This window comes from Neopelma chrysocephalum, unplaced genomic scaffold (genome assembly GCF_003984885.1).
Source record: "Neopelma chrysocephalum unplaced genomic scaffold, ASM398488v2 Primary Assembly neopelma1_348, whole genome shotgun sequence".
NCBI lineage: Eukaryota > Metazoa > Chordata > Aves > Passeriformes > Pipridae > Neopelma > Neopelma chrysocephalum.
The window spans coordinates 182,006-193,030 of NW_020898012.1; the positions used below are offsets into that span (position 1 = coordinate 182,006).

The 11,025-nt window shown below is 68.7% G+C and overlaps 1 protein-coding gene across 1 annotated transcript in view; it reads right to left on the reverse strand.

Moving 5' to 3' along the window:
- Positions 1-60: 60 nt before the first annotated feature.
- The window catches only part of APC2 (APC2, WNT signaling pathway regulator), a 13,823-nt gene continuing 2,858 nt past the window's right edge, over positions 61-11,025 (reverse strand). The window contains exons 2-15 of the mRNA XM_027705781.1: positions 10,545-10,703; positions 10,345-10,435; positions 10,104-10,272; positions 9,926-10,034; positions 9,719-9,832; positions 9,419-9,496; positions 8,472-8,552; positions 8,007-8,388; positions 7,824-7,919; positions 7,551-7,690; positions 7,393-7,470; positions 7,188-7,304; positions 6,890-7,104; positions 61-6,657 (exon numbers count right to left, since the gene is read on the reverse strand). Of these exons, the coding sequence (XP_027561582.1) occupies positions 1,263-6,657; positions 6,890-7,104; positions 7,188-7,304; positions 7,393-7,470; positions 7,551-7,690; positions 7,824-7,919; positions 8,007-8,388; positions 8,472-8,552; positions 9,419-9,496; positions 9,719-9,832; positions 9,926-10,034; positions 10,104-10,272; positions 10,345-10,435; positions 10,545-10,685 (7,206 nt within the window). The 5' untranslated portion in view covers positions 10,686-10,703 and the 3' untranslated portion in view covers positions 61-1,262. The remainder of the gene's footprint in view (positions 6,658-6,889; positions 7,105-7,187; positions 7,305-7,392; positions 7,471-7,550; positions 7,691-7,823; positions 7,920-8,006; positions 8,389-8,471; positions 8,553-9,418; positions 9,497-9,718; positions 9,833-9,925; positions 10,035-10,103; positions 10,273-10,344; positions 10,436-10,544; positions 10,704-11,025) is intronic.

The following is an 11,025-nucleotide window of genomic DNA, read 5'->3' on the forward strand; positions in this document are numbered from 1 at the left end:
ACAGCACTCAGGAGTTGGGACACATGCTGCCCCTGGGATTTTCCCCCTTTTCTTCCCCTGCCAGAGCGGGGGTCTCCAGGATGAGCCTGTCCCCATGACCCTGGTGTACTATCCCTGCAGCCCCCATGGCTCTGGTATGGGGGGACTTATGGGGGCACATAGGTCACCCCATCCAAAGCAGGTGGTGATGGTGGGAGGACTGGGAGATACCCAAGGGATCAGGGAGCACCTGGATTAGGGGGTCCCTCTGCAGCCCATCCCAATCCCAGGGCCGAGGCACTTCCATCACACCCCAGTCTTGGCACCTGGGGCCAGCTGGCAGCAGGATTGGGGTGTCCCGGGGTTTTGGGGCTGGGAGCCCCCCGTGGGCGTAATCCAGTCCTGGATGGATTCGTGTCCACATCCACAAGGACACACCGGGATCCTGGCTGCGAGCTGGGACAGGGATCTTCCGCCCTGGGGAATGGGAAGCTGGGGAGCTGCAGATGGAGGGGAGGGACCCCAGACCCTTCCCTGGGGGTTGGTCACCCTGGTGCCAGCTCAGCACCCTGTCCCCTCCCAGGGCAGCTCCCCAGCCTGGTGACACGACCCTGCAAAAAGCCCCTTGGGATGAGCCCATCGGGATCCCAAACACCCCCGTGAGCCCCTGCCCGGTTCTCCCTGCACCATTTCCACCCTCCACCGCCTCGGACCAGCGCAGGGACCTCGGCTGCTGGTCCCTCCAGCAGCACAAATAAGGGTCCTGGGCCCCCTCACCCCCGCAAAGCCTCTCCCCTGCGTGCCCTTCCCCCTGTTAATAAATGAGCTGTGACCGCTGGCAGAGCCAGTGTTGGTGCCAGAGGAGCTGGAGCACGCAGGGCTGTGCCTGTGCCAGGCTGTGCCGTGCTGGCTTCCCGGCATTTGGGATCAGATCCTGGTTCAGATCCCTGCCCGTTGTGGGTGAGGGAGATGGGGGGATGTGGGGACATCCTCATCTTGTCCCAGCTTGTCCATCAGCAGGAGGAGATGGTCCATGAGACTCACCCCAGGCTGAGTTGTCAGCCCCAAGCCTGTCCCCAGCCAAGTCCAGTCCTTGGCACTGGGAATTGTGATGCTCCAGCACAGCAAGACCCCAGCGGGGCCGGCAGCGGGTGGGGGGTGACTCACTGGTCCCCAGCTGTCCCACATCAGTGTGTGTGTGTCCCCAGTACAGTCCTGCTCAGCTCCCGCGGGCTGGGAGGGGGTCACAGGACCCTCACTGGGGCCTCATCCGTGGCAGCTGCTCAAGCTTGGATTTTCTCCACCGCCTTGTCGGCCACGGCCGTCACCGCCATGGGGCTGGGGACGTAGTTGAAGGGGGTGACACGGGCGGCCTTGCTGGGGGAGCCGTGTCGGCTGGCGGGGAAGGTCCCGGCGGGCGCCTCGTGGCCGAAGGAGATGGGCAGGGCAGCCTTGGCGGGCGCGGGGGCTTCGCCGTCGCCGGTGACACGGGGGTGAGGGGGTCCCTCGCGGGTCTCCAGCGTGGGAGAGGTGCTGGAGTTGGTCTTGGAGGCGGCGAAGTCCTCGGTCTGCACCACGGCGTCGCTGGTCTTCCTGGGGCCGGGGGCGCCGGGGGGCTCGTCCTCGCCGGAGCCCGCCAGCGGCAGGGCGGAGGAGGGCAGCGTGCTCTTGAGGATGTGGGGGATGTCTTCGTCCCGAATCCTCCGCCACGTGCCCTTCATCACCACCACCGGCGGCTTCCCCGGCTGCCCCCCGGGAGCCGCCTCGGGCTGCCGGCGCCGCGCCGGAGCCTCGGAGCGCACGGAGGAGGAGGAGGACGGGCTGCCCGCCCGCCGCGCCACGCTGATGTTGGGCGAGGACGAGTATCGCTTGAAGGGCTCGGCCGCGGGGGCGCTGGTCTTCACCGGCAGCCGGGACGGGCTCTCGGAGCTGGTCCTGCGCGGCGGCTTCGCCCCGGCGCCGGTTTTGGCGCCGGGCTGGGCTCTGGGGGCGAGGGGCCGCGGGCCGGGGGATGCCGGCTTGGCCGCCTTGAGCTCGTCGCAGCGGGAGGAGCAGAGGAACACGGCCGGGAGGGCGGCACGGCTGCGCTGAGGGGACCCCCGGCGAGGCAGCGAGGCCGAAGGGGCCGGCGGGGCCAGCTCGGCGCGGTGCCGCAGCAGCAGGCTGGAGGACTCCTTGATGAAGGTGAGCTGGCGCAGGAAGCCGGAGCGATCCGAGTCGCTCCCGCTGGAGCGGGCGGATGACATCCGCACCAGGTTGAGCCGACTGCCCCCCGGCCCCCCGGCCCGAGCCTTGGAGCCGTCCACCTGCTCCTCCAGCACCGGCATGGCCCCCCGGCCCGGCAGCACCTTCCTGCTGGGCTTCTGCATGAAGGGGATGCGCACGGGAGACTTCTGCGTCTTGGACTGCTTGGGGGCCGGGGATTTGGGGGTCGGGGCCTTGGCCGGGGGTCCTGGCGGGGAGGACGAGCCCCCTGCCTTGCCCGCAGCTGGGGTGCCTGGCTTGGTGAGCTGGGAGGGCGACGGCAGCTTCTTGGGGCCGTGCTGGGAGGGGGTGGAGGTGCGGGAGGAGCCCGAGGAAGGAGGGCCCTTCCCCATGCGGGCAGGCGGGGTCGTGCTCCTCTTGGGCAGCGCCAGGTCCCCGGTTTCGGGGGCCTTGCCCAGCCGGTGCAGGCTCCGCGAGCGCTGCTGGCTCAGGGAGAGGTTCTTGGCTGGCGGCGCCTCGGGCTTGGCCACCGGGGTCTTCTTCGGGGTGGCCCGTGGGCTGGGGGCATCCTTGGCCAGGCTGGGCATGTAGATGACGGTCCTGCCACGGAAGACCACGGGCAGGTTGGGCACCGGTTTGGCGGGTGCTGGGCTCCGCTCCGCCCTGGCACCGGCACGGCCGGCGGGACGGGCACCCGCCGTGTCCTTCCGCTCCGGGCGGCCCTTGCTGTGCTCCCTCCTCGCCGTGTCCCGGCCGGATGCGCTGCCGGGCCGCTGCTTCTCCTGCCTGCCCAGGGAGAGCTGCAGCGTGGAGCCCACCGAGAGCCCCGACATGAAGGAGAGGATGGAGTCGGACTCAGAGGAAGGCTCCCGCGAGAGGGAGGCAGCAGCCTGGTGCAGCCAGGTGACGATGGAGTTGGCTCCCTCCTGGATGGCCTGCCACTCCACACTGTCCAGGTCAGAGCCCCGGTCGGAGCCGGCGTCCTCGTCGGGGTGATGCCTGACCTCGGCTTTCCGCTCCCTCCCGCCGGTGCCCGGCGGCTTCTGCTTGCGCTCCAGCCCCCTGCGGCGAACCGCGGGCCGGCGGCGCTTGGGCATGGCCGAGCCGATGCACTTCTGCAGCAGGTCATCCTCCGAGTTGAGGCTGGGGGAGCTGGGGGAGCCCCCCTGCTCCTGCCCCACCGCGGCCGACCGCGGCCACGTGGCTTTGCCGCAGGGCTGGCCCCGCTCCTCGCCGTCCGAGAGGTTGGCGTCGCTCAGGGAGCTCATGGAGGAGCTGAGGGAGTAACAGGGCGGCGTCTCGTCGGCGATGAGGTTGTTCTGCGGCTTTGCCTTTGCCGGGCGGGGACCGGGCTCGGGGTCCCTGCGGGGGATGGAGCCGCCTGAGCGCTCCCTCCGCGGTGCCCGGCCGGGCTGGGCTCTGCTGCCGGGGCCCTCCCTGCCCGCCTCGGGCAGCACGTCCAGCTCCGGATCGTAGAAGCAGTAGACGGCTTCCTCCGTCGGCGTGGTGTGGCACAGCGACTGGAAGACGACCCCGTCCTCCTGGGGGTCATCCTTCCTCCCTGGGGCACCGCTGGCCCTGCCCACCCCCAGCTCCAGGCTGGCTGAGCTCTTCGGGGGGGTCTGGCCCCGCTTCCCCTCCCCACCTTGGCCGCGGCCCGGCCCCGCTTTGCCCTTGCTGGCAGAGCTGATCCTGGCGGGCGCCGAGCTGCCGGAGGCGGCTCTCCTGGCCGGGATGGTGCCGCCCTCGCGGCGCCCCTCGGGCAGCGGGTGCTCGGCCTCCTCGCCCGCCGGGTAGCGCAGGGTCTCGTCACTCAGCGAGGCGGCGCTGGAGAAGTTGACGGGGGTCCCGTCGGCCGAGTCGGTGAAGGAGTCGTCGTCCTTGAAGAGGTCGCGGGCGGCGGCTCGCAGGTGCCTGGGGACGCCGGGGTGCGCGTGGGCCGGCACCAGCATGTACACGGGGACGTGCATCGGCTTCTTGGTCTGGGGGTGCAGGACCTGGCCGGACAGCAGCGAGGTCTTGACCTTGCGGAAGCGGGAGGGCATGGCGGAGCTGATGCACTCCTTCAGGATCTCGATGTCGTCGTCGTCGGGGGGCTCGGGGCGGTCGGCCCGGCGCCGGCCCTCCAGGTACCGCTCCTCCCGCCGCTCCTCCCGCTTCTCGTGAGCCGCGAAGTTCAGGCTGTTCTTCTCCGGGAAGGTGGGAATCAGCTTGAGCTCCACATCCTTCTGGACATAATGCTCATGGAGGGGCAGGGCGCTCAGGCTGGAGGCGCACGAGAAGTTCTCGTTGGGTTTCTCCACCGTGAAGTAGACCATGGAGTCCAGGTCCTGAGGCAGCTGGAAGCGTTCCTTGAAGTCTGTGATCTCCATGAACTTCTTGACGTTGTTCTCCCACTGGATGTTGAACTGGCTGGTCTCCTTCTCGGGCTGGCAGCCCAGCTCGAAGAGAGGGGTCTTGCTGCGGCTGGGGGGCATGGTCTGCCCGGGGCTGTCGGGGAGCTCGCTGGGGCTGATGGTGCCGCTGATCATCTCGCTGCACGGGTCGCTCTGGATGGAGCTGGCGATGGAGGGGCTCTCGAAGCTGCCCAGGGAGCTGACGGAGCTGCAGCGGCTCATCACCAGAGGAGTCTCCTGGATGTAGTTCTCCGAGGAGCTGGAGGGCGTCAGGTCGTCCTGGCGTGAGGGTGATGCTTCCCGCAGGAAAACCTTGTCCCGCTTCGGGAAGGGGATGGTGATGGGCTGGGAAATCCCCACCGGCGTGGTGGGACCCGGCTCCGCCGCCTTCTCCTTCTCCTGCCTCCCATCCTCCCCTTCCGCATCCCCTTCCTCCATCTCCAGGATCTCCAGGGAGGAGTCACTGTCCAGGTCGTTCTCGCTGTGGCTCTGCCCATCCAGCACATTGTCTGCCGAGGAGAGGGAGGAGAGGGAGCTACAGCGGGAGAAGCAGATTGGGGTGTCCTCCACCGAGTACTTCTGCACCGACTCCTGCTCTGCCGCGGCCGGCGGCTGCGCCGGGAGCTTCTCTGGGATCTTGCTCAGGGTCTCGGCCGTCTGCAGCAGCGCCGGGGGGAGCCAGGCTTGCTTCCTGCCCAGCAGGGAGGGCTGGTGGCCGGTGGCTGCGCCGCTCTTGGCCAGGCTCTCGAGCAGGGGCACGTGCTGGTAGGACGGGGAGAGCTTGATGGTGTGGACGTGGGGGTTGGGGGGCTGTTTGCCGCCCACCTCCTTCTTCCACTCCGTCTCCTTCTCCGGCACCTTGGGGCTTGGGAAAGTCACTGTCTTCTTGGCCCGTTCGGGCGGGTCTCGCTGCTCCGGTTTGTCCGGCTCGGCCGGGTCCCGCGCGGGGGGCTCGGCCCGCTCCGGTTTGCCGCCCAGGATGCTCTTGAGGTCGAGCCGGCTCGGCCTCTTCTGGTAGCGCTGCAGCTCGTCACGGTAGTCGAGGAAGGCGGCCCTGGGGCAGGGCTTCATGTGCTCCTTGGTGCAGTAGCCGTCGCTGGTGCTGCCGCTGTTGAGGCTGTCGGTGGACAGGCTGGTGTAGGCCGTCTTCAGCCGCAGCAGGGTGTGCGCCCGGCTCAGGCTCTCCCGCTTGGCAAAGCCGCCGGCGTCCGAGAGCCGGCACGGTGAGCACGACTGGGCGCGTGCCTCGTGCCCCTCCTCGGGGCCGTACTGCCAGTCCAGGCAGTGGTCCTCGGAGCTGAGGCTGAAGCTGTCGTCCGAGGAGTTGTGCATGGTGGAGATGTCCTCCACCAGCTTGTCGATCTTGGCCACCGTGCTGGAGATCTTGTTGGCCAGCTTCTCGGCGGCCAGCGAGACGTCGTCCTCCGGCAGCGGCAGCTTCTTGGGCTCCGCTGGCTTCCCGCTGCCGTCCTTCTCCGGCTCCGGGCATCGCCGCTGCGCCAGCGCCCGCGGCAGCGCCTGGCCCTGCAGGAAGGAGGAGTTGAGGAACATGGAGAGCACGGAGGCGCTGGCTGTCTCCACGCCGGTGGACACGTTGGGCACCTCGTCATCGTCGAAGCAGCCGGAGTCGGAGGCGTAGTCCTTCACCAGGCTCTCCATGTGCCTCAGCGGCTTCTTCACGCTCTGGCTCTTCAGGCTCTGCTTCTCCATGGTGTCAAAGGTCTCAGCCAGGTGCTTGGCGTCCAGCTCGGCCTCCAGCGCCTTCTGCTTGCGCATGTAGAGCGAGGGCATGCAGGACCCCGGGGACACCACGGCCGCGTCCTTGTACTTGGGGGGCCGGTTGGTGAGGAGGTTGCGCAGCGCGGCCGCGCTGCCCATGGCGATCATCTTGTGCTTGGAGTGGATGAGGTTGCGGAGCATGCTGACCGCCCCCAGGTCCCACAGCAGCTCCTGGTCGCGGGGGCTGCGGGCGGACAGGTTCCAGAGGGTCCCGCAGGCGTTGCTGACAATGGTCAGGCTGTGCGAGCGCAGGTGCTGCAGCAGCGTCTGCAGGCAGTTGTGGTCCCGGAGCACCTGCCTGTGGGACAGAGGGGACCCCCGGCCATCAGAGGGGTCCTCAACCCTCTCCCTGCAGCCGTTCCTGGGGTTCAAGGTGCCCCCACCCCTACCCAGCCGTGACATTCCCCCAGTGCTGTCCCTGGGGTCTGTAATGCCCCCCACCCCCGTGGCACTCCGTGGCATCCCCCAACACCATCCCCGGGGTCCGCCGTGCCCGGAGTCCATCACCCCCTTCCGTGGTGCATCCCCACCTGTAATCCTCCCGCGTGGCGACGAGGCTGGAGACGTTCCTGAGGATGCCACCGCCGCTCTCGATGATGGCCAGGGAGTTGCTCTGGCACTTGTAGGTGAGGGTGCTCACCAGGAAGCCCAGGGCCCCCTCCACGGCGCAGATGGCCGCCTTGTTCTCCGTGCTGTGCGCTGACAGGTTCCACAGTGCGCTCAGGACGCTCTTCAGGGTGGATTCCTGTCCCGGGGGGGGGGGTCACACACCCCTGTCAGCCCCTGTCCGGGTGCTCCACGCCCCCTCCCACCCGCCCTGGCGCTCACCTTGCTGGCGTGCAGGGCACACCGCGTCAGCCCCGTGACGCTGCCCACCTCCCGCAGCACCTTCTTGCTGTTGATGTCGGCGCGCCAGGAGAGGTTCCTCAGGATGCTGGAGACCACCTGGAGGGGCAGAACGGGGTGAGTGGGCGTTGGGGCTGTCCCCCTGCCCGTCCCCTCCCCGGGGAGCCCCTCGCACGGCCAGACCCACCTGGTGCAGCTCCTCGCTGTCAGAGCCCAGCTGAGCCACGATGGCCTCCATGCAGCCCCGGCGGGAGCACAGCGTCGCCTGGGAGGAGGGTGAGGGTGGTGAGGGTGACCCTGTGACCCCCTGACCCTGCTAACCCCCCCCAAAGTGCTGCTCCCCACCTTGTTGACCACGTCGCCGAAGGTGAGGTTGGTGAGGGCCATGCCCGCGTAGCGCCGCAGTGCCAGGTTCAGGGGGTCGTTTGTCATCTTGTGCATCTCGTAGTCCACCTGCAGCAGCTCAGCCACTGCCTGCAGCCCTCCTGTGGGACAGGACGAGGGTGATAGGGGGTTCCTGATCCCTCCCAGCACCCCTGCCCAGCGCTGTGACACCGGGGAGGGGGCAGGCAGGGCTGGCTGTGGTGCAAAGGGGAGGAGACCCCTCCCCACGCTCACCCAGCTCATTCATGGCCCGCCTGTACTCCTCGTCGAAGGAGAGCTTCATGATGGCACAGGTGGCCTGGCAGATCTGGGGCTCGATGGGCACGGGCACTGCGGGGGCAACGGAGGTCAGTCCTGGGGCTTGGCGCCAACAATCCCCGCCACCAGCCCACCGGGCCCACCCTGCTCCCCCCATACCCGCGCCCTCAGGGCCCCGTCCCCCGTCCCGGCTCTGCATCTGCAGCCAGTCCCAGCAGGTCTCCGAGTAGGAGCGGATCTGCTCCAGCACGTGCAGCACCCGCATCTCCTTCTTGGCCTGGCCCTCGTCGGGCTGGGAGAAGACGATGTTGTGCAGGGCGGCGTTGGCCCTCATCCGCGCGTCCTTGGCGCCCGTGGGGCTCTCGGGGGGCCCCGGCTCCCCGTCCGAGTCGTGCAGGATCTGGATGAGCAGGGGCAGGCAGCCCGACTTGCGCATGGCCAGGCAGCTCTCCTGGGAGCTGGACATGGCCAGCAGCGTGCGGGACATGTCCTCCTTGTCCCGCGTGGCCAGCATGGACAGCAGCCAGAAGACCACCTCCACCTGCAGGAGCAGGACACAGGGTTACACTGAGCCCCCCCCGGGCTCAGCCCACCCCGCCCGGGCTCTGTGGGGCTGCCCCTCACCTTGCTGTTGCCCCCCTCCTCGGGGTGGGTCGGGGGGTCCAGGCTGCCGTCCCCCTCCATGCCCGGCACCTTCCCGCAGAGCTGCGGAGGGGGGAGCAGTTGGGGGGGGGTATCATGCTGCCCTCACCCCCCCATGCCCATCCCCTCCCCACTTTTCCACCACCCACCGGTGCCATTAAACCCGGCAGCGATTCCCAGGCGCTGCTTCCGTCAGTGCCGGGGTGTATTTGAAGCTAAAATCAGGGATGATGGGGGTGGGGGGGCTGCTACAGCTGCAGGCTCGGGAAAGGGGGAGCGTGGGAGAGTGAGCAGGGAGGGGGCCAGGGCTGAGCCCACGGAGCTGATGGATTGGAGTGGCAATGGGGGGGAGCTGTGAGGATGTGGGAGGGTCTGGGGGTGATGGAGGGACTGGGGGTGATGGAGGCGCCACGGGTGTTGCCACAGAGGGCTGTGGGTGACAAGTGGGGCTGTGGTGATGGAAGCCCATGATGATGATGATGATGATGACCATGTTGGGGCCATGGCAATGGCAGCCTACGATGATGAGGATGATGGTGGGTGACAGTGGGGCCATGGTGATGGCAGCCATGACGATGCGGATGATCACGGTGATGAGGTTGATGATGATGATGATGAGGATGATGATGATGAGGGTGAGGATGAGGAGGGGGATGGCAGGCTGCCCGCCCTGGCGCCTCGGTTGGAGGCAGATGCCGTGGGAGCCCCCGCGCCGCCCGCCTGCCGCGCGCCATGGCCTACTTCTGGTCTCCATGGCAACTGCCCATTTCACGGTGCCCGAGCCACACAAAGCCCTGGCTGTGCCGACGGGGACAGAGCGGGGACAACGGCGGGGGGGCTGTGCTGGCCCCCTCCTCCACCCTGCCCGGCTCCGTCGCCCACGGGGACCAGGGACACCTCAGTGCCATCCCCGGTGCCATCCCCCGTACCTGCGGCTCCGGCTGCTGCGCCTTGTCCTGCGCCTCCATCAGCTCCTTGTCGATCTGCTCCAGCCGGGATGCCCGGATCTGGGGGGTGCATGAGGAGATCAGCGAGGGCTGGGACCCCCCTGGGACCCCAAAAGCCGGGCAGGAGGGGTGTAAGGGTGCAAGGAACTGGGTGTGAGGGTGCAAGGAGCTGGTGTAGGGTGCTCAGAGCTGGGTGTGAGGGTGCCCAGGGTTGACCTTATCAGGGCTGTGGGAGCCCCAAGGGGGGCAGAACAGGGGGCGTGGGGGGGTGAAGGCCCCGACCTGTGCCCTCTGCACCATCTCGTCGGCCGTCCCAAAGCGCTCCTCCATCAGCGAGCGGATGTGCTGCGCCTCGAACTGCAGCTGCTGCCGGATCAGGTCCATCTGCATGGAGAACTGGGGGGCACGGGGGGGGGGCATGAGGGGGGCAGGGTCCTGGCCGTGCCCCAGGGGTTGGGGGGGGGGGGGGGGGGGGTGGTCCCCACTCACCGTCTCCACGTGGGGCAGCTCGTCCAGGCGCGTGGCCAGGCTCTGCAGCTGCGCGTAGTACCAGACCTTCTCCTTCTCCTCCTTCTCGATCTCCCCCAGCAGGAAGCACCTGTGGAGGGGGGACCCTGTCAGCACAGCCCCCGGCACCCCCAGCCCCCTGCACCCCCCAGGCCATCACCTCTCCCGGTCCAGCTCCTCCAGCATCCGCAGGGTGGCCCTGCCCAGGTCCGCGGGGCCGTCCCGGTGGGATGTGGGGGCCGGGGGACTCTCCTCGGGGCCGCGCCCGGCACTCGTCACCTCCGGGGCGAACTTGAGGTTGTAGAGGCTGGTGATGTCCATCTGCAGGGCTGGGCACGGGGACAGCGGCGTCAGGGTGGGCTTGGTGGGTACCCCCCTCCCCACCCTGCCCGGGCACCCACCTTTGAGCTGGTCCAGCACCTCCGTTTGCCCCGAGGACACCATGACTCGGGCCTCCTGCTCCAGCTTGCCCTGGAGATGCTTCAGGACCTCCTAAAACAGGGATGGAACTGTCGAGGAGGCGGGGGGGGGATGTGGAGGGAGAGCCCTACCTGCAGCCCCAGCTTGGGGTCTGCGCCCCCCCCGCTGGGGCTGTGCCCACCTTCATGTCCGAGGTCTCATTCTCCAGCTTGGAGAGGTGGTTGGAGTTGTCCTCCAGCTCCCGCCGGAGGTGACTGTTCTCCTTCTTCAGCGCCTCCACCTGCCGCACCAGCTGGTCGTACGAGGCGATGGAGCCGGACATCTTCACCCCCTCCAGCGCCTGCGGGGGGGTGCGGGGGTGGGCAGCACGCCGAGGGGCTCCCCCAGCACCCTCACAGCCCCCCCAGCACCCACCATCCGCCCGGGACCACAGCACAGCCCAGGGGACCCCACCACCCACAACCCCCCCCCGGTGCACTGGGAGAGCTGGTGCCCCCCCAAAGCCTCCCAGAGGGTCGTCCCCGGCACAGGGTGGGGGTCCAGCCCCCTCCCCCCCCCAGCCCCCACCAGCCCCTGCCTCGTTCCCACCCTCGGCAGAGCTCAGCTCTCCGCTCCCTTTGTCTCGCTTTTGTCTTCTCCCGCTCCCGACCTTCTCCCGCTCC